The sequence below is a fragment of the Perca flavescens genome, chromosome 19 (genome assembly GCF_004354835.1).
Source record: "Perca flavescens isolate YP-PL-M2 chromosome 19, PFLA_1.0, whole genome shotgun sequence".
Taxonomy (NCBI): Eukaryota; Metazoa; Chordata; class Actinopteri; order Perciformes; family Percidae; genus Perca; species Perca flavescens.
Window position 1 is genome coordinate 15933844 of NC_041349.1, and position 12550 is coordinate 15946393.

The following is a 12550-nucleotide window of genomic DNA, read 5'->3' on the forward strand; positions in this document are numbered from 1 at the left end:
CCCCATCCCTTACACTTCCCCCAGATACACACACACACACACACACACACATACACACACATACAGCTGCTGTAAGATGGTCAGGTTTGGGGTGGACGAGGAGATGGTGGGGGATAGGGTTCAGGGCAAAGAGGGAGGGGTGGGAGCAGAGAGTTGTGTGCGACTATCGGAAGGGGGGCTCAGGCGTGTGAAGGGAGAGTTCGGGGCGGCGGAGGATGGCCTCCTTGCGCGTGGGCGGCGGCAACGGCGGCTCATACACCCTTGGCGCAGCCATGGCAGCTGCCACTGCCGCAGCGGTGGGAACCACTGGCCTGAGGGCTTCCAGCGCAGCTACGGACTGGGCGGACATCGCGGAAACAGTAGGGACCGCTGACACTCCCGGCATGCCAGGGATGGCGGTCACTGCGCTCGGTGGTGGGTAGGCATACTGGAACTGGGGGTACTGCTGCAGCTGCTGGTAGTACTCCGCATAGTACCTAGGAGAAGGGGGGTTTAAGGTAAGGAGAGGAGGGTTTAGGTAGGAAGAGGGACAGGACAGGTGACACAGTGGGAGTAACAAAAGAGTGATAAAGTGAAAAAGAAACACAATAAATAAATGCAATGAAGTATTATCTAACCATGAGAAATGTTGAAAGACTAAAAACAAGCAAAAAACAGTTTCCTGGAGAAACAAACTCAACCCTCTGGGAATGTTTTCAGTGGTGCCGCATAGCTGATGGTAAAAAGGTTTACAGAGCATGTCCTACCTGGCCATGGGGTCCTCTGCAGCCTCTGCAGCCTCTTCTGCCGCTCGGCCAGCCGGCGTAGGGAGCAGGGGTCGGCGCGGCTTGGCTCTCTGGTACATGAACGGCTTCATCACCGGGTCTGGAAGCAGAGGTACTGACCTCCGTAGGGGACTACGGTCCCTCTCACCAGACTTTGCTGCAGCCGCCGCTGCTGCGGCAGCCACTGTCTGCTGGTCAGCCATAACCTGTTGGCCCTGGGCAAAGTAATGTGCCTGCCTGGCTGCCTCGAAGATGGCTGTGGTAGGGTCCGCTGCTCCCATGGCGCTTATGTGAGCGTAGGCTGGTGCGGCAGCGCCATAAATTGCTGGAGATACAGTGTAAGCGGGGTTGACTGCAGCTGCTGCTGTCTGCATATCTATTCCATGAGCTGCAGTCAGATAGACATGGGAGTTGGCCATGGTCGGGGTATAAACTTGAGGTGAGTAGGCAGCAGCGGCATTTGCAGCCATCTGGCCATAGATGTTGGGGGTCATCGAGCTGTACATTTGGGTGGCGCCTGATGTCAGAGCTGCCTGATTGGCCACCGTTCCATAAAGCTGACTGGCGACATTAGCACCATACACCTGGCTGGCGAGGGCACCATAAACAGCTGGATTCACTGGGTTTCCGTCAGTGCGTGTGCCTGTGGTGATCCCAGTGAGAGCTGCATATGTGGGATCGAACGTGGAGGTGTTGTAGACTGAATTGTGCACGCTTTGTTGGACCTGTAGGGGCAGGCCGGCAGCTGCGGCAGCAGCGGCAGCCAGGACCGCTGCCTGACTCTGGTACTGCTCCAGAGAAGGCTTTCCCACAGGGCATTCTCCAGCATAGTGGCCCTGCTTTCCACAGTTAACACAGGGGATTTTTCCTGTAGGCGCTTGCTTGCTAGGCTGGACCTTGGACAGCTCTACAGACAGGGGGCGGCCCTTAAACGAGGTGCCATGCAGGGCCTCGATGGCCTGGAGTGCGTCTTCCTTGTTTTCCATGTGGACAAAGGCATAGCCTGCGGAAGAGGAATGCCTGGCTGTCATTGAGCGCAGGGACAACAGTTAGGATCACAGTGGCATTGCCACGGGCACTTATTACTTCTACGAAAAAGTTTGAATTGCGCCAAAGGAAACCACCTTGTCCATCCTTTCAACAAGGATGCGGGAGTTTATTGTTTTGCACACTGAGAACTTTGCACTGGTGTATCATCATAACACACCACGTGCTCAGATTCTAACCTAATAATAATAATCTGAATTACGGCTTTACTTCACTCATACTAGCTCCACAATTGTACAAACATCATGCACAACTTGAGAGAGATCAGTGCATTTTAAAACAATTGTTAGTAGGGTGTTCGCTCACCTTTGACTTTATCACACTCCAGAACTTTTCCAAATGTCTGGAACAGCTGCTGTAGGTCCTCTGTGGTGCACATCCCACTCAGATTACCCACAAACACCTTGGTGGAGTGCAACGGCCTACCCCTCGACTCCTCCACCACCAAATTCCGTCCACGAAACTCCCGTCCATTGAGCTCCCGGATGGCTCGCTCCGCCGCACCCTCACCCTGCAGGTGGACGAAGGCAAACTGTCGCAGCACACTGCAGCTAACCACCTGGCCGTAGGGTTCAAAGATGGCCGACAGCTCCTCCTGGGTGGTGTCCAACGCCAGGTTGCCCACGAAGAGCTTCACTGTGTGGCTCTTGTCCATGGCGCTGCAGAGGAACAGAGGAGTTACGGGCTTTACTGTGGTTAGAGATAAGAGCTGGGATTAACAATCACCTGCCACAGATGTAACAACTACCGAGTGAGAACAAAGCCACACCTTTGGCTCTACGGTAGTCTGATGAGGAGAGGGAAGTACCTACAATACAGGGGTGGACTGAAGTACACAGGGACATAGCTGACCCAGCCATTTAGTTTTGTTATCAGGGCTTAAAAATGTCTGTGAGGGAGGAGGTGCTGCTGACTTTGGAAAAAAACAAAACAAGACCTACAAGACTTCACCATTAAACTTCTGCTTATTATCCAGAGATAAGGCCAATAGAAGACAAACAATGCAGCCATTTAGCACACAAATAACATGTAATAAACTGATGCAGCAATCTAATAGGAGGAAGCAGTTACACAGGCACCATAATAAAAAACCTCAGTGCATGAATGAGCAGCCAGATTAACATTCAAATATCCCACACGGACCTCAAATTTGCCTATGAGCTGGCAACTCGGGTCAGATTTTGCAAAACAGAGCAGGGTTTCCCTACAGGAACCAAGGAAACACAATGTGTCTGTGAATAACAGCTTCATATTTTCAATGCAAAGGCAGTTTGAAGGAGGATTATTATTATTATTTTTTTTTTTTTTTTAAAGATCTCACTCAAGAGGAGGCTGTAATTACCCATACAGCTATGAGTCACACTCATACACAGGAGAATGCTGGGGGAACGGAGCATTTTACATAAATTCCTTCAAGAGAGAGCACTGCATATTAATCCACATGGCATTTACAGTGATGATCTTTCAGACTTGCGTGATAGGCCTACAGAAAGGTTGCTTTGTGTTGAAAAACGGCCTTAATTTGCCCTCACTTCCCTCCTCGCTCTTTAATCTACATGTCAAATAAGTGTTTCTATAGGTCGGTCGACACATTTTCCTCCTCCTGAACAACCTAATGGCTGGCTGGAAATCAAAGGGCAAAGTGGAACATGACACCAGAGAATGACATTTCTATTTTTTGGTTTAGGCTCCAGTCAGCTGCTGTGACTGAACTACACCTCCTGTACCTACTGCTGCTCACAGAACGTGTTTTAAAGGAGATGGAAGTAATCTGCTTCAGTGTTTCTACACTGTATGTGTGAGTCCACCCCACTGTGTATATGGCTGCTGCATTAACACAGGGTTCATGCGAGGCATAACAAGGGAAGCTGGGGTATCTGATGACGCAGCACGACGTTGAGTCAACACTTTTTTTTTTTTTCATAGCTCGGGTCATTTACAAGCGACGAAATAGCGAAAAAAAATAAATACACAAGTTAAAGTTGTTTGGCCACACTGTCCGTGTAAAACATGTGGCGCGGCGGGATGCTTATTGGTTTCGCTCCGGTGCCAGAAGCAGACCAACTCTAAGGCGAAAACAGACCTTAAGAAAATAATACATAGCCTAATAATTTTTTGTATTTATTTTTTAACTCTGAACTACGCCACACTGTTAAACACAGAACACCTGGTACAACAACTGGCTCTCAATAGGAGATCGATACAGTGTAACAACGGACACATTTTTCCGCACAGGAATGAATACAGTGCAACACCGAGCGATTCCTGAGCAACAACACGGTCTATTTAGTCTTTGTCGCTAAAACATACCCGTCAAAAACACTTGAGCTTTAAGACGAATCGGAATTAATCAGCTCCCGTGCGGCTCAGGTGAGAATAATACTGCAGAAAAGGCGAATAAATAAAAAGATCTACCATCTTACCTAGGCGGTGCTGTATTTCAAAATGGTAGCGCCTGCTTCCGTTTGCATGTCGGGCATTCGGCTGGAGAGGCTGCAGAGGGGGAGGGCTGCTGCAGCACCCGGAGGATGCTGAATCCTCACAAAAATGACTCAAGCACACAAACAGTACACGTACACAATGGCATGTCAAATTCTGTTTAATTTATCAGAGCCACTAGAAGAATAAAGGTTCTGCTCCAAAGTAACAGGAAACAACAAGTGAGTGAGCTCAGTTAAAGAGCTCATCGTGTGCTATGAAAAAATAAAAGAGACATTTGCTTAAACACAGAGGACAGATCAAAATTACGGTTAATGCAGGCTTATTTGACAAATATTTCCACAGATTCAAGCAGAATATTACATTCCCTGGTTCCAGCTTAATAATTGATACTTTTTATTGATCCCCAGTAGGGAAATTACAGCTATTCTTAGTTTCTCAAATGTTCCAGCTTTTCAGAAAAAAAAGGCTATTCAGATTTTATAGACTTAATTACAAATTAAAAAAAGAATCCAAACATTAATCAATAATATAAACAAACATTGATTGCAGCCCTACATTCAAACTGAGTTCACAGCCCTCAGACACAAATGGAAAAACAACACCGACTGAACATTTGGGGGAAAATTCAATAAGCTTATTCAGGCCTCATCAGGACAAGACAGATGCCTAATGTGGAAAATCAATGCAAAACTTGCAACACATTATACGACGCGCACACTGTCCCAATTTGATGTCGTCATCAAGAGAAAAAAAATGTGTTAACAGAAAGTGTCAGCATGTTGAACTTTTGTACATTATTGTATTACTTGTATACTTTAATCATCATGTACAATTTTTGACAAGAGAAGACGACAGAGGATTTGAAGCAGAAACTTTCCTGTATGTAAGTATTACATGTGTGTAAAGTTGGCAACAATCAAGGAACTGTACACTCAAACTCCATGTTGAAAAAACAGCTGAGCACACAAAGCTTCGAGGAACCCCCCTCAAACTTTTAACCCCCCTTGATCCTTCACTCTGGATGGAATTTGACTCTCTCTCTCTCCTGAGCTTTCGAACCTCTCTTACCCAAGTCACTCACACCCCCTTATGGATTTCAAATGAACACACTGATGCAGGGAAAAAAATAAATGTTCGGTCCACATGCAGCTAACAGTGGTAGAGATTCCCTCCACACGTTCTGAGTTAGCTCAGTGGTTCCAAAACTTTTGTCAAACGCTCTCGCATTGTGCCCCTTTAATAGATCAATTTTTTCCTTCAAAATTCCATCCCAATCATATCACAACTAGTTAGGCTGCGTTCACATACACTCAGGCGGCCCAGTGATTCACCGCAGGCTTACACGGTGGTGGGAGTGTCAACAAATGGCCCATTTGTGTGACATCCTGTTGTGATCTTTAATCCCCCAATGTAGCACCCAACTTTATATTTCACAATTGTTGTTGTTTTTCGTCAGATCTTGACATTTCCGACCACACTTGAAGGCAGCTTCATTTCATGAAGAAAAAGAGATCGAAAAGAGACGGTGCGACTGTGCTTTGTGCTGGAGCTTGTTGCAGAAAACAGTCAGCTGTTACAGGAAGTCCTGGGCAGTTAAGTGCTTGCGTTTTGTTTTTCACCCTAACGTTTTTTTTTTTTAACTTTCCTGTGGCAGCGATAGAGGCAGTGAGGGCTACCGCCTACTGTAAGGGACTCACACACCGCCTCAAAACGGACTGACGACAAGTCTCATCGCCTGTTATATAATTTGCCAATGCAGGGTAACGCCGGGTTGCGTTTCTCCAAAAGTTGAATCCATCTCAACTTAATAGGAAGACTTGCGTTTCCGACCGCCTTAATAGCTACAGAGAAAATCAAATATCACGATATTTTTGACCAAATACCTCAATATCGCAACGATATTGTAGTGTTGACTGTTGGTGCTTTTACAAAATGTTTACACAATGAGATTTTTGATAAATAATCATCAGTAATGTGGATATAATGACTAAGTGGGTAAAGGCAAATAATAGAACAGTTACAACAGTCTGGTAAGTTCAGAAAATGACATCACTTATGCCATATTACGATATCCAAAATATAGTCTTATATCACGATATCGATGTAATATCGATATATTACCCAGGTCTACGCCTTACTGTATATGAACACAGCCTTAGGTTGAGATGCATCCTGTGCATTCGGACTATTGCAGCTGGAGGGCTTTGTGACCGTAAATATCCTAAACATTAGCATGACAGCACTTTTTTATCCTACTTGTGTGTTGATTTTCCTCCCAAATTAAAAAAATCATTACTACTTTTTTTTTTTTAGGAGGCCAAACTGAAGTGCATTTCTGCCAGGCAGCCAGTACATCAATGTAGACAGTTATGAAACAGTTGTGTCAGAGGCGACTGGTTATACAAACGTATAACAGTATTAACGGACATCGAGCTAATCAAAGGTGACTTTCACAAAGTCCCGGGCGGTTTTAATCTGCTTTAGTGATTTTAAAATCCTCAGAGGACAGCAACTGTGACTGCAAGAGGATTAGATTTTATGAGAGAGAAAAGAAAATCATGAAAGTAAGGCCATTTTTCTTTGGTCGTCTGTCCAGCTGTGGGGAAACATATCCCTCAGTGCTTTGTCTTGAGTCAGCTCTGACCCTCCGTCGATAAATGTCCTCTGCATTTGTCTCCGAGGTGCCCCTTCTGTTCAAACTCCCCGACACAGGTTACAGATATGGCATTTGTTTGCGTACCAGGCTCAGAGGTGTGCTGCCGGTGTCTCTGTGTTGGCCTTGCTTCGACCTTTCCCAGCAATCGGCCGGTCTCTCTCCTCCCACAGCGTGACCCCGTCACAGGCACAAATCTGTTTGGGGTTTTGGAAAAGACCTGCTGATCGGGCGATGATCCCACAGGCCAGTCTGTCGGAACAATGAAGAAAATCAGCTTTAAAAGACCAAGTCTCAATAACCCCAACCCTTGACAACTGCTTATTAGAGTGCTCATATAATAATTGGTCATATTAAGTCTAACACTGAAGGTTTGACAAAACAATCCAACCTCAAAGTCCATTTACAGATTGTTTTTGAAAAAAAAATGGTTTTGTAGATAGATTGTAGATTTACAATTAAATGCACATTACGACTAGGTGTCTTGAAAATAAATTATTTACTCACTCAATCAAGCTGCAGTAACAAAACAAATTGGGAACTAATGCATTACTGACACAGAAAAGTATGTATGAACTCGAAATCTATATATATATAATTTAATACTTAAAAAAATATATATTTTTAAATACAGCAGATTTTAAATAGAGATTTACGTGAGACTTGTTGGTCGTGTTTTTACAAAATGTCATTCCTCATTTTGACTTTTTAAAACAACCCAAAATTAAGACAACAGAAAGGTTTATCACAATATTACAACATTATAAATACATACATATAACATATACACCCTCTGTATAAACCAGCAATAAACAGACGAATAGAAACACCTTACATGTATAATGCAATCTAAATTAACATCACCACATACTACAGACTCACAAATTAACATAAAGCTGCCTACACATGATCAGAGGCAAACCCGCAAAGTAGGGCGCAGAGCATAGTGCAGGCACTTCAGAGGCGAAGCGCAGCGCAGGTATACGTCATCACTGCTTCTGGCTACCTCCTCATCTCATTGGTTGCTCTTTGAAAAGGTCAGCGGCAAAGAAATCAAAAGTTGAAATAATTTGAACTTTGAGTGGCAGCGCTTGGTGGCAATTTCGAGCGGTGCGCCACACCAAGGGAATCGCTTCTTCCTAGTTGTCTCCACCAATCTCCCCATAGGAAACCAATGGCACAGCCAGTGCACAGCGGTTTTAGCGTGGATCATGTGTAGGCGGCTTAAGAGTTGGATCCCCTGAGACATTCAGAGACCTGATTCCAAAGGGTTCCTGAATGCATCTATGAATACTGAATGCCCGGATCAGAATGCTTATCTTACCTCACATGTTATTGTACCCCCTCCCCCTCCCCCACCCATATTAAGCCCCTGTTGTTGACCCACCTTTCCCCAGAGTTCCCAGTCTGTTTGGAGAGAGGGTGATTGCCTCGACCCAGGTCGTCCTCCTCTGCATCCACCACCAACGATCGGCCAATCACATCCCATACCTGCAGCGTGTGCACCAAGGGATCAATGAAGAAAAAATTAAAAGCTGTCATCTGGTGAGGTATTTGGAAAACTAGATGTTGTCATTGCTCTCTAAAACTTTGTTTTTGTGTTACCTTTAGCTGACGGTCCTCTTGTCTAAATGAGGCTCTACCATCTGGTCCAGCAACAATATTTCCCAGATCGCCTACATGCTGTATGACAATGACAGACAGAGAATAAATAACACTGAGCCATAGACGTAAATACACGAGGAGCATACAGCATGAAATACACTGCCTTATACTTGCAGCTCTCTGTCACACACTTCATTGAACTTTTAGCACCTGAAGCAGAACTGCGCAAAATGGCTCCTGTGGGACATATTTAGCAATCTGGGAGGTGGTATCACATCCTACATTTGAATTGGTGTTGAAAATTTATTAAATCTCAGGAGTGATTTTGTCAGAATTTATGGAGAAGAGGATCAATTATTTAGTTACTCCTTTTACATCTAAATGTTCTGGCACCGATGATCTACAGCATGGAGTGAAAAGTTATTTGTATAGAGTTCTTAGGAACAGACATGACTATACCCTTTCAGAGTCCCCTGGACCACCGTGTTGTCTTCCAAAGGGGTTATAGTGCTCTCCACAACTGTAAAAAGAAATTGGTTCTAATTAAATATAAGGGCAGTTAAATTGTAGAGCAATTTCATACTACTACTGTAAGTTTAACTGTGGGTGCTGTTGCTGTCAATGTATCCTTTGCTGCCCACTGTAAAATGGATCAGTGTTATCATTCTCGTGTAAACCAGACCAGCCTCTCCACTCCCTTCATGCAGCTCTTATAATACAGTGGTCCTACCTGAGACAGCCAAGTGTGAGGTCCCCCAGGGTGTGGACATGGAGGCCATGGGGTCCAGGCTCCAACCCATCTATGGTCCCATCAATCAAGCAACGCTCCTCAGACAGCTGCAGGAAACGCACCACCCCCTGGATCTTTCCCACACCAGCCAGCATGGCCACTGCTGAACCCAGGTCTGTCATAAAAACACAGTACATCCTAAACAATTTGTATAATCATGTCTGTGATCTTTTACACTACTTCACATCTGGACACATCCAGATTCTGTTTAGATATTACTGTAGTTCATATAACTGTATGGAATAAGAAGAATAAATTACAAATATGTCTAGAGTAACTGCCTCTGATCAGATTATGTTTCTCAGCTCACATTTGATTTTGTTGGAGGGAAACTGTGACTTAAAATCCTTGTCGGATATGCTGTCAACCATAACCAGCTGTGTTTGAGAGGTAAGCCGTGCTAAACATGTACTTCAAAAGTTGACTTGGAACTTTCCCAATTGATGTCAGGGATGCACTGGCATTCGGTCACATACAGTATGTACAAACATGACCACCTCAGAGTAATCACATCCCAGTGCACACTAAATTTGTGCAATCACACTTCTATTTAGAGCTTTCTACTTGTGATACCCAGAACGTGTTTTATTGTTGTGAGAACAGCACCAGTATCTCAACAATTGAAGCTGCATTTAAGTCTAAATTATCAAGCATCTCTGCACTGCAGGGAGATCAATGACGGCACAATTAAAGCTTTAGCCCTTAACTTTTTTTTAATAATAATGCACGTCTGTTACATTCAAGCTATTGCCAAATGAGTTGATCTAGAGCTGGGCAATATATCGATATTATATTGATATCGTGACATGAGAGTAGATATTGTCTTAGATTTTGGATATCGTAATATGGCATAAGTGTTGTCTTTTCCTGGTTTTAAAGGCTGCATTACAGTAAAGTTATGTCATTTTCTGAACTTACCAGACTGTTGTAACTGTTCTATTATTTGCCTTTACCCACTTAGTCATTATATCCACATTACTAATGATTATTTATCAGAAATCTCATTGTGTAAATATTTTGTGAAAGCACCAATAGTCAACACTACAATATCGTTGCGGTATCGATAGAGGTATTTGGTCAAAAATACTGTGATATTTGATTTTCTCCAGATCGCCCAGACTTAAGTTGATCCAAAGCTAATTAAGACTATCAGCTCCACAAAACTCTCTCTCTATTTCTCAGTATGGCTGTGTTTAGAAACTGGTGTCATCTGGCAACTTTTGTGCGCAGAAACTCAAGTGAAGATAATTACTTCTTCTGAAGAGTCCATCATGTTTTTTTAATCCTCAGTGTCTCACCTTGCTCTAATCCTCCGATGCCTTTCAGCACGGCCCTGCGTCCAGTGCTCTCTATCAGAGCCTGCACTTCTGCACTGGTCAGAGCTGATTCTACCAACACCTCCTCCTTACCGACATCGATACTGACAGACGTCACGCCTGCAAACACATTGACAGCAAAATTATCATCTGATAGATACACAAACAGAGAGAATTTACACAAATGCAGGTAAAAATAAAATAAAAATCAATTGTCTAAGCCAAATGACAAACATCTGCTTCCATCTTCTCAAATGTGAGGCTGCTTTTTTTTTTGCTTTTATAATGAAACACTACAAATGGAATACCCTTGTGTCACTTTTCTATTTTCTCACGCTTATGAGTAGTTTCTGTGCATCGTCTGTGAAATGGATATGGGATTATTTAGGGGATGGGTGTTTTGACATCTGAGTATTTTGTTTCAATGATTTTATACGTTTGGGTAAGAACGATGACATTTGGTACTAAAGGAGAAAGAAGAGACAGTGTTAAGTTGAAAAGCAGTTGCTGATTTCTAGAGAAAATTCTAGACATATTGCACATTTAGTTGATCTGCTGTACACTGACTTACATTATGTAGGCTACATCAGCTTAACATAGTGATACTTGCTGAGTAATATGACATGGGCTTACGTACAGTTTAGTGTCACAAATTATCTTCCAAAAACTGAGTGTCCCAAATGAAGAGGGTCTTATTTGAGACAGGTTAGGGGTAGGGTTAAGGTAGCACAGGTGGTTTAGCAGGTTGATTGTATGGGGAATTTGGGACACTAAACTGCACGTTGGCTACCTATAACATGATACATTGCGCACTGGAATGCATGAAGAAAGGCCAGCCACACACAAGCGACAGATAAAAGCTGGCTGACATTATTTGCTGTGTCATGGTCCTCCGCGGAGTCAACTACTAGAAATTAGAGCAGTTGCACTGTTGCTTTTACACCGTTAAAAAGAGCGGTCAGTTCCAGATGACAAACATCAGTGTTTCAGATGATGTTAACATGAATCAAGAGCTCCTTTCACAGCACTAGTAAACCTTGAAATTCTGTATTACCTGGTTTACCCTCCAGAGCAGCTCTGACTTTAACTGCGCACCTCTCACATGTCATCTGCACTGCAAACTCCAGCTGTGGAGGAGAACACAGACATGAAACACCTGTAGCTAATAACATGTATGGCGAATATAATGTCACTGCAGCGTGTAGCCTACAGTTATCCCGTAATCTAACTGCGCATGCAGCAAGACTGGACTTAATCATGTTGACTGTCAGACTACGCAACAGCAGCTGAATTAGGTATGCTTTTGTTTTGACATTATTTTTATATTACGGGTAAAATGATGTCGCGACACAGCAAAACATGAAGCTGAAAGATGACTGAAATTACTGTCAAACCTTGGTTGGTCTCACAGAGTCCATGTTGTTGGTGCACGTCGCCGCCTGGGCGATGAACAGTGATGAATTGAATAGATAACTTCCCACTTTTCTAGAAACGGAAACTAACCAGCTGGACCTGCTGCTAACGGCCGCCGCCATCTTTATGAGGTCACAGTGACGTTGCCGCACGTTACCGCCACCAGGTGCCGACTACTTGCAACTGCACTTATCTTATCAATGTTGGTTTTCATAGCATAGTGAAGTGAATGAAAAACCAATGATGCCTTCAGGTTGAGGGAGACACATTCAGTAATGTAAAGTAGGCTTCGAAATGGGCCAAAGCAAAGAGTATAGAAGTACTTTACTCTTTGCTTTGGCCTATTTCTAATATAATGAATGATGAGGGATTCTGCAAGTGTATGTGCACATAGGAACAGTGCAGAAACAGCTATGTTTTTTTTATCAGGGTCAGAGGAGGAGGAGGAAGAGGAGGAGGGGATTATCTGGACCAGAAGATTGTAGCATACAGATAAACCACCCTGAAGATTCTAAGCAGT

General features: G+C 43.8%; 2 protein-coding genes across 5 annotated transcripts; both read right to left on the bottom strand.

The window, feature by feature from the left end:
* Positions 1–111: 111 nt before the first annotated feature.
* rbm14b (RNA binding motif protein 14b) lies at positions 112–6169 on the bottom strand. Of its 4 annotated transcripts, none has more exons than XM_028564294.1 (4): positions 4235–6169; positions 2118–2470; positions 747–1767; positions 112–476 (listed from the first exon to the last, which is right to left on the bottom strand). In XM_028564294.1, the coding sequence occupies exons 2-4, from the start codon at positions 2464–2466 to the stop codon at positions 164–166; spliced, it is 1683 nt and encodes a 560-aa protein (XP_028420095.1). In that variant the 5' UTR covers positions 2467–2470; positions 4235–6169; the 3' UTR covers positions 112–163. The 4 variants fall into 4 exon arrangements, with proteins under 4 accessions (XP_028420095.1, XP_028420093.1, XP_028420094.1 ...); XM_028564292.1 differs by having other exon boundaries at positions 747–1788; XM_028564293.1 differs by lacking the exon at positions 4235–6169 and adding an exon at positions 4122–4212 and having other exon boundaries at positions 747–1788.
* Positions 6170–6552: 383 nt separating this feature from the next.
* ccs (copper chaperone for superoxide dismutase) lies at positions 6553–12183 on the bottom strand. Its single transcript, XM_028564186.1, has 8 exons — positions 12012–12183; positions 11672–11744; positions 10600–10737; positions 9242–9416; positions 8971–9031; positions 8512–8589; positions 8294–8397; positions 6553–7158 (listed from the first exon to the last, which is right to left on the bottom strand). Exons 1-8 carry the CDS (start codon positions 12150–12152, stop codon positions 6999–7001), a joined length of 930 nt encoding a protein of 309 aa, XP_028419987.1. The 5' UTR covers positions 12153–12183; the 3' UTR covers positions 6553–6998.
* Between the last annotated feature and the right edge of the window lie 367 nt (positions 12184–12550).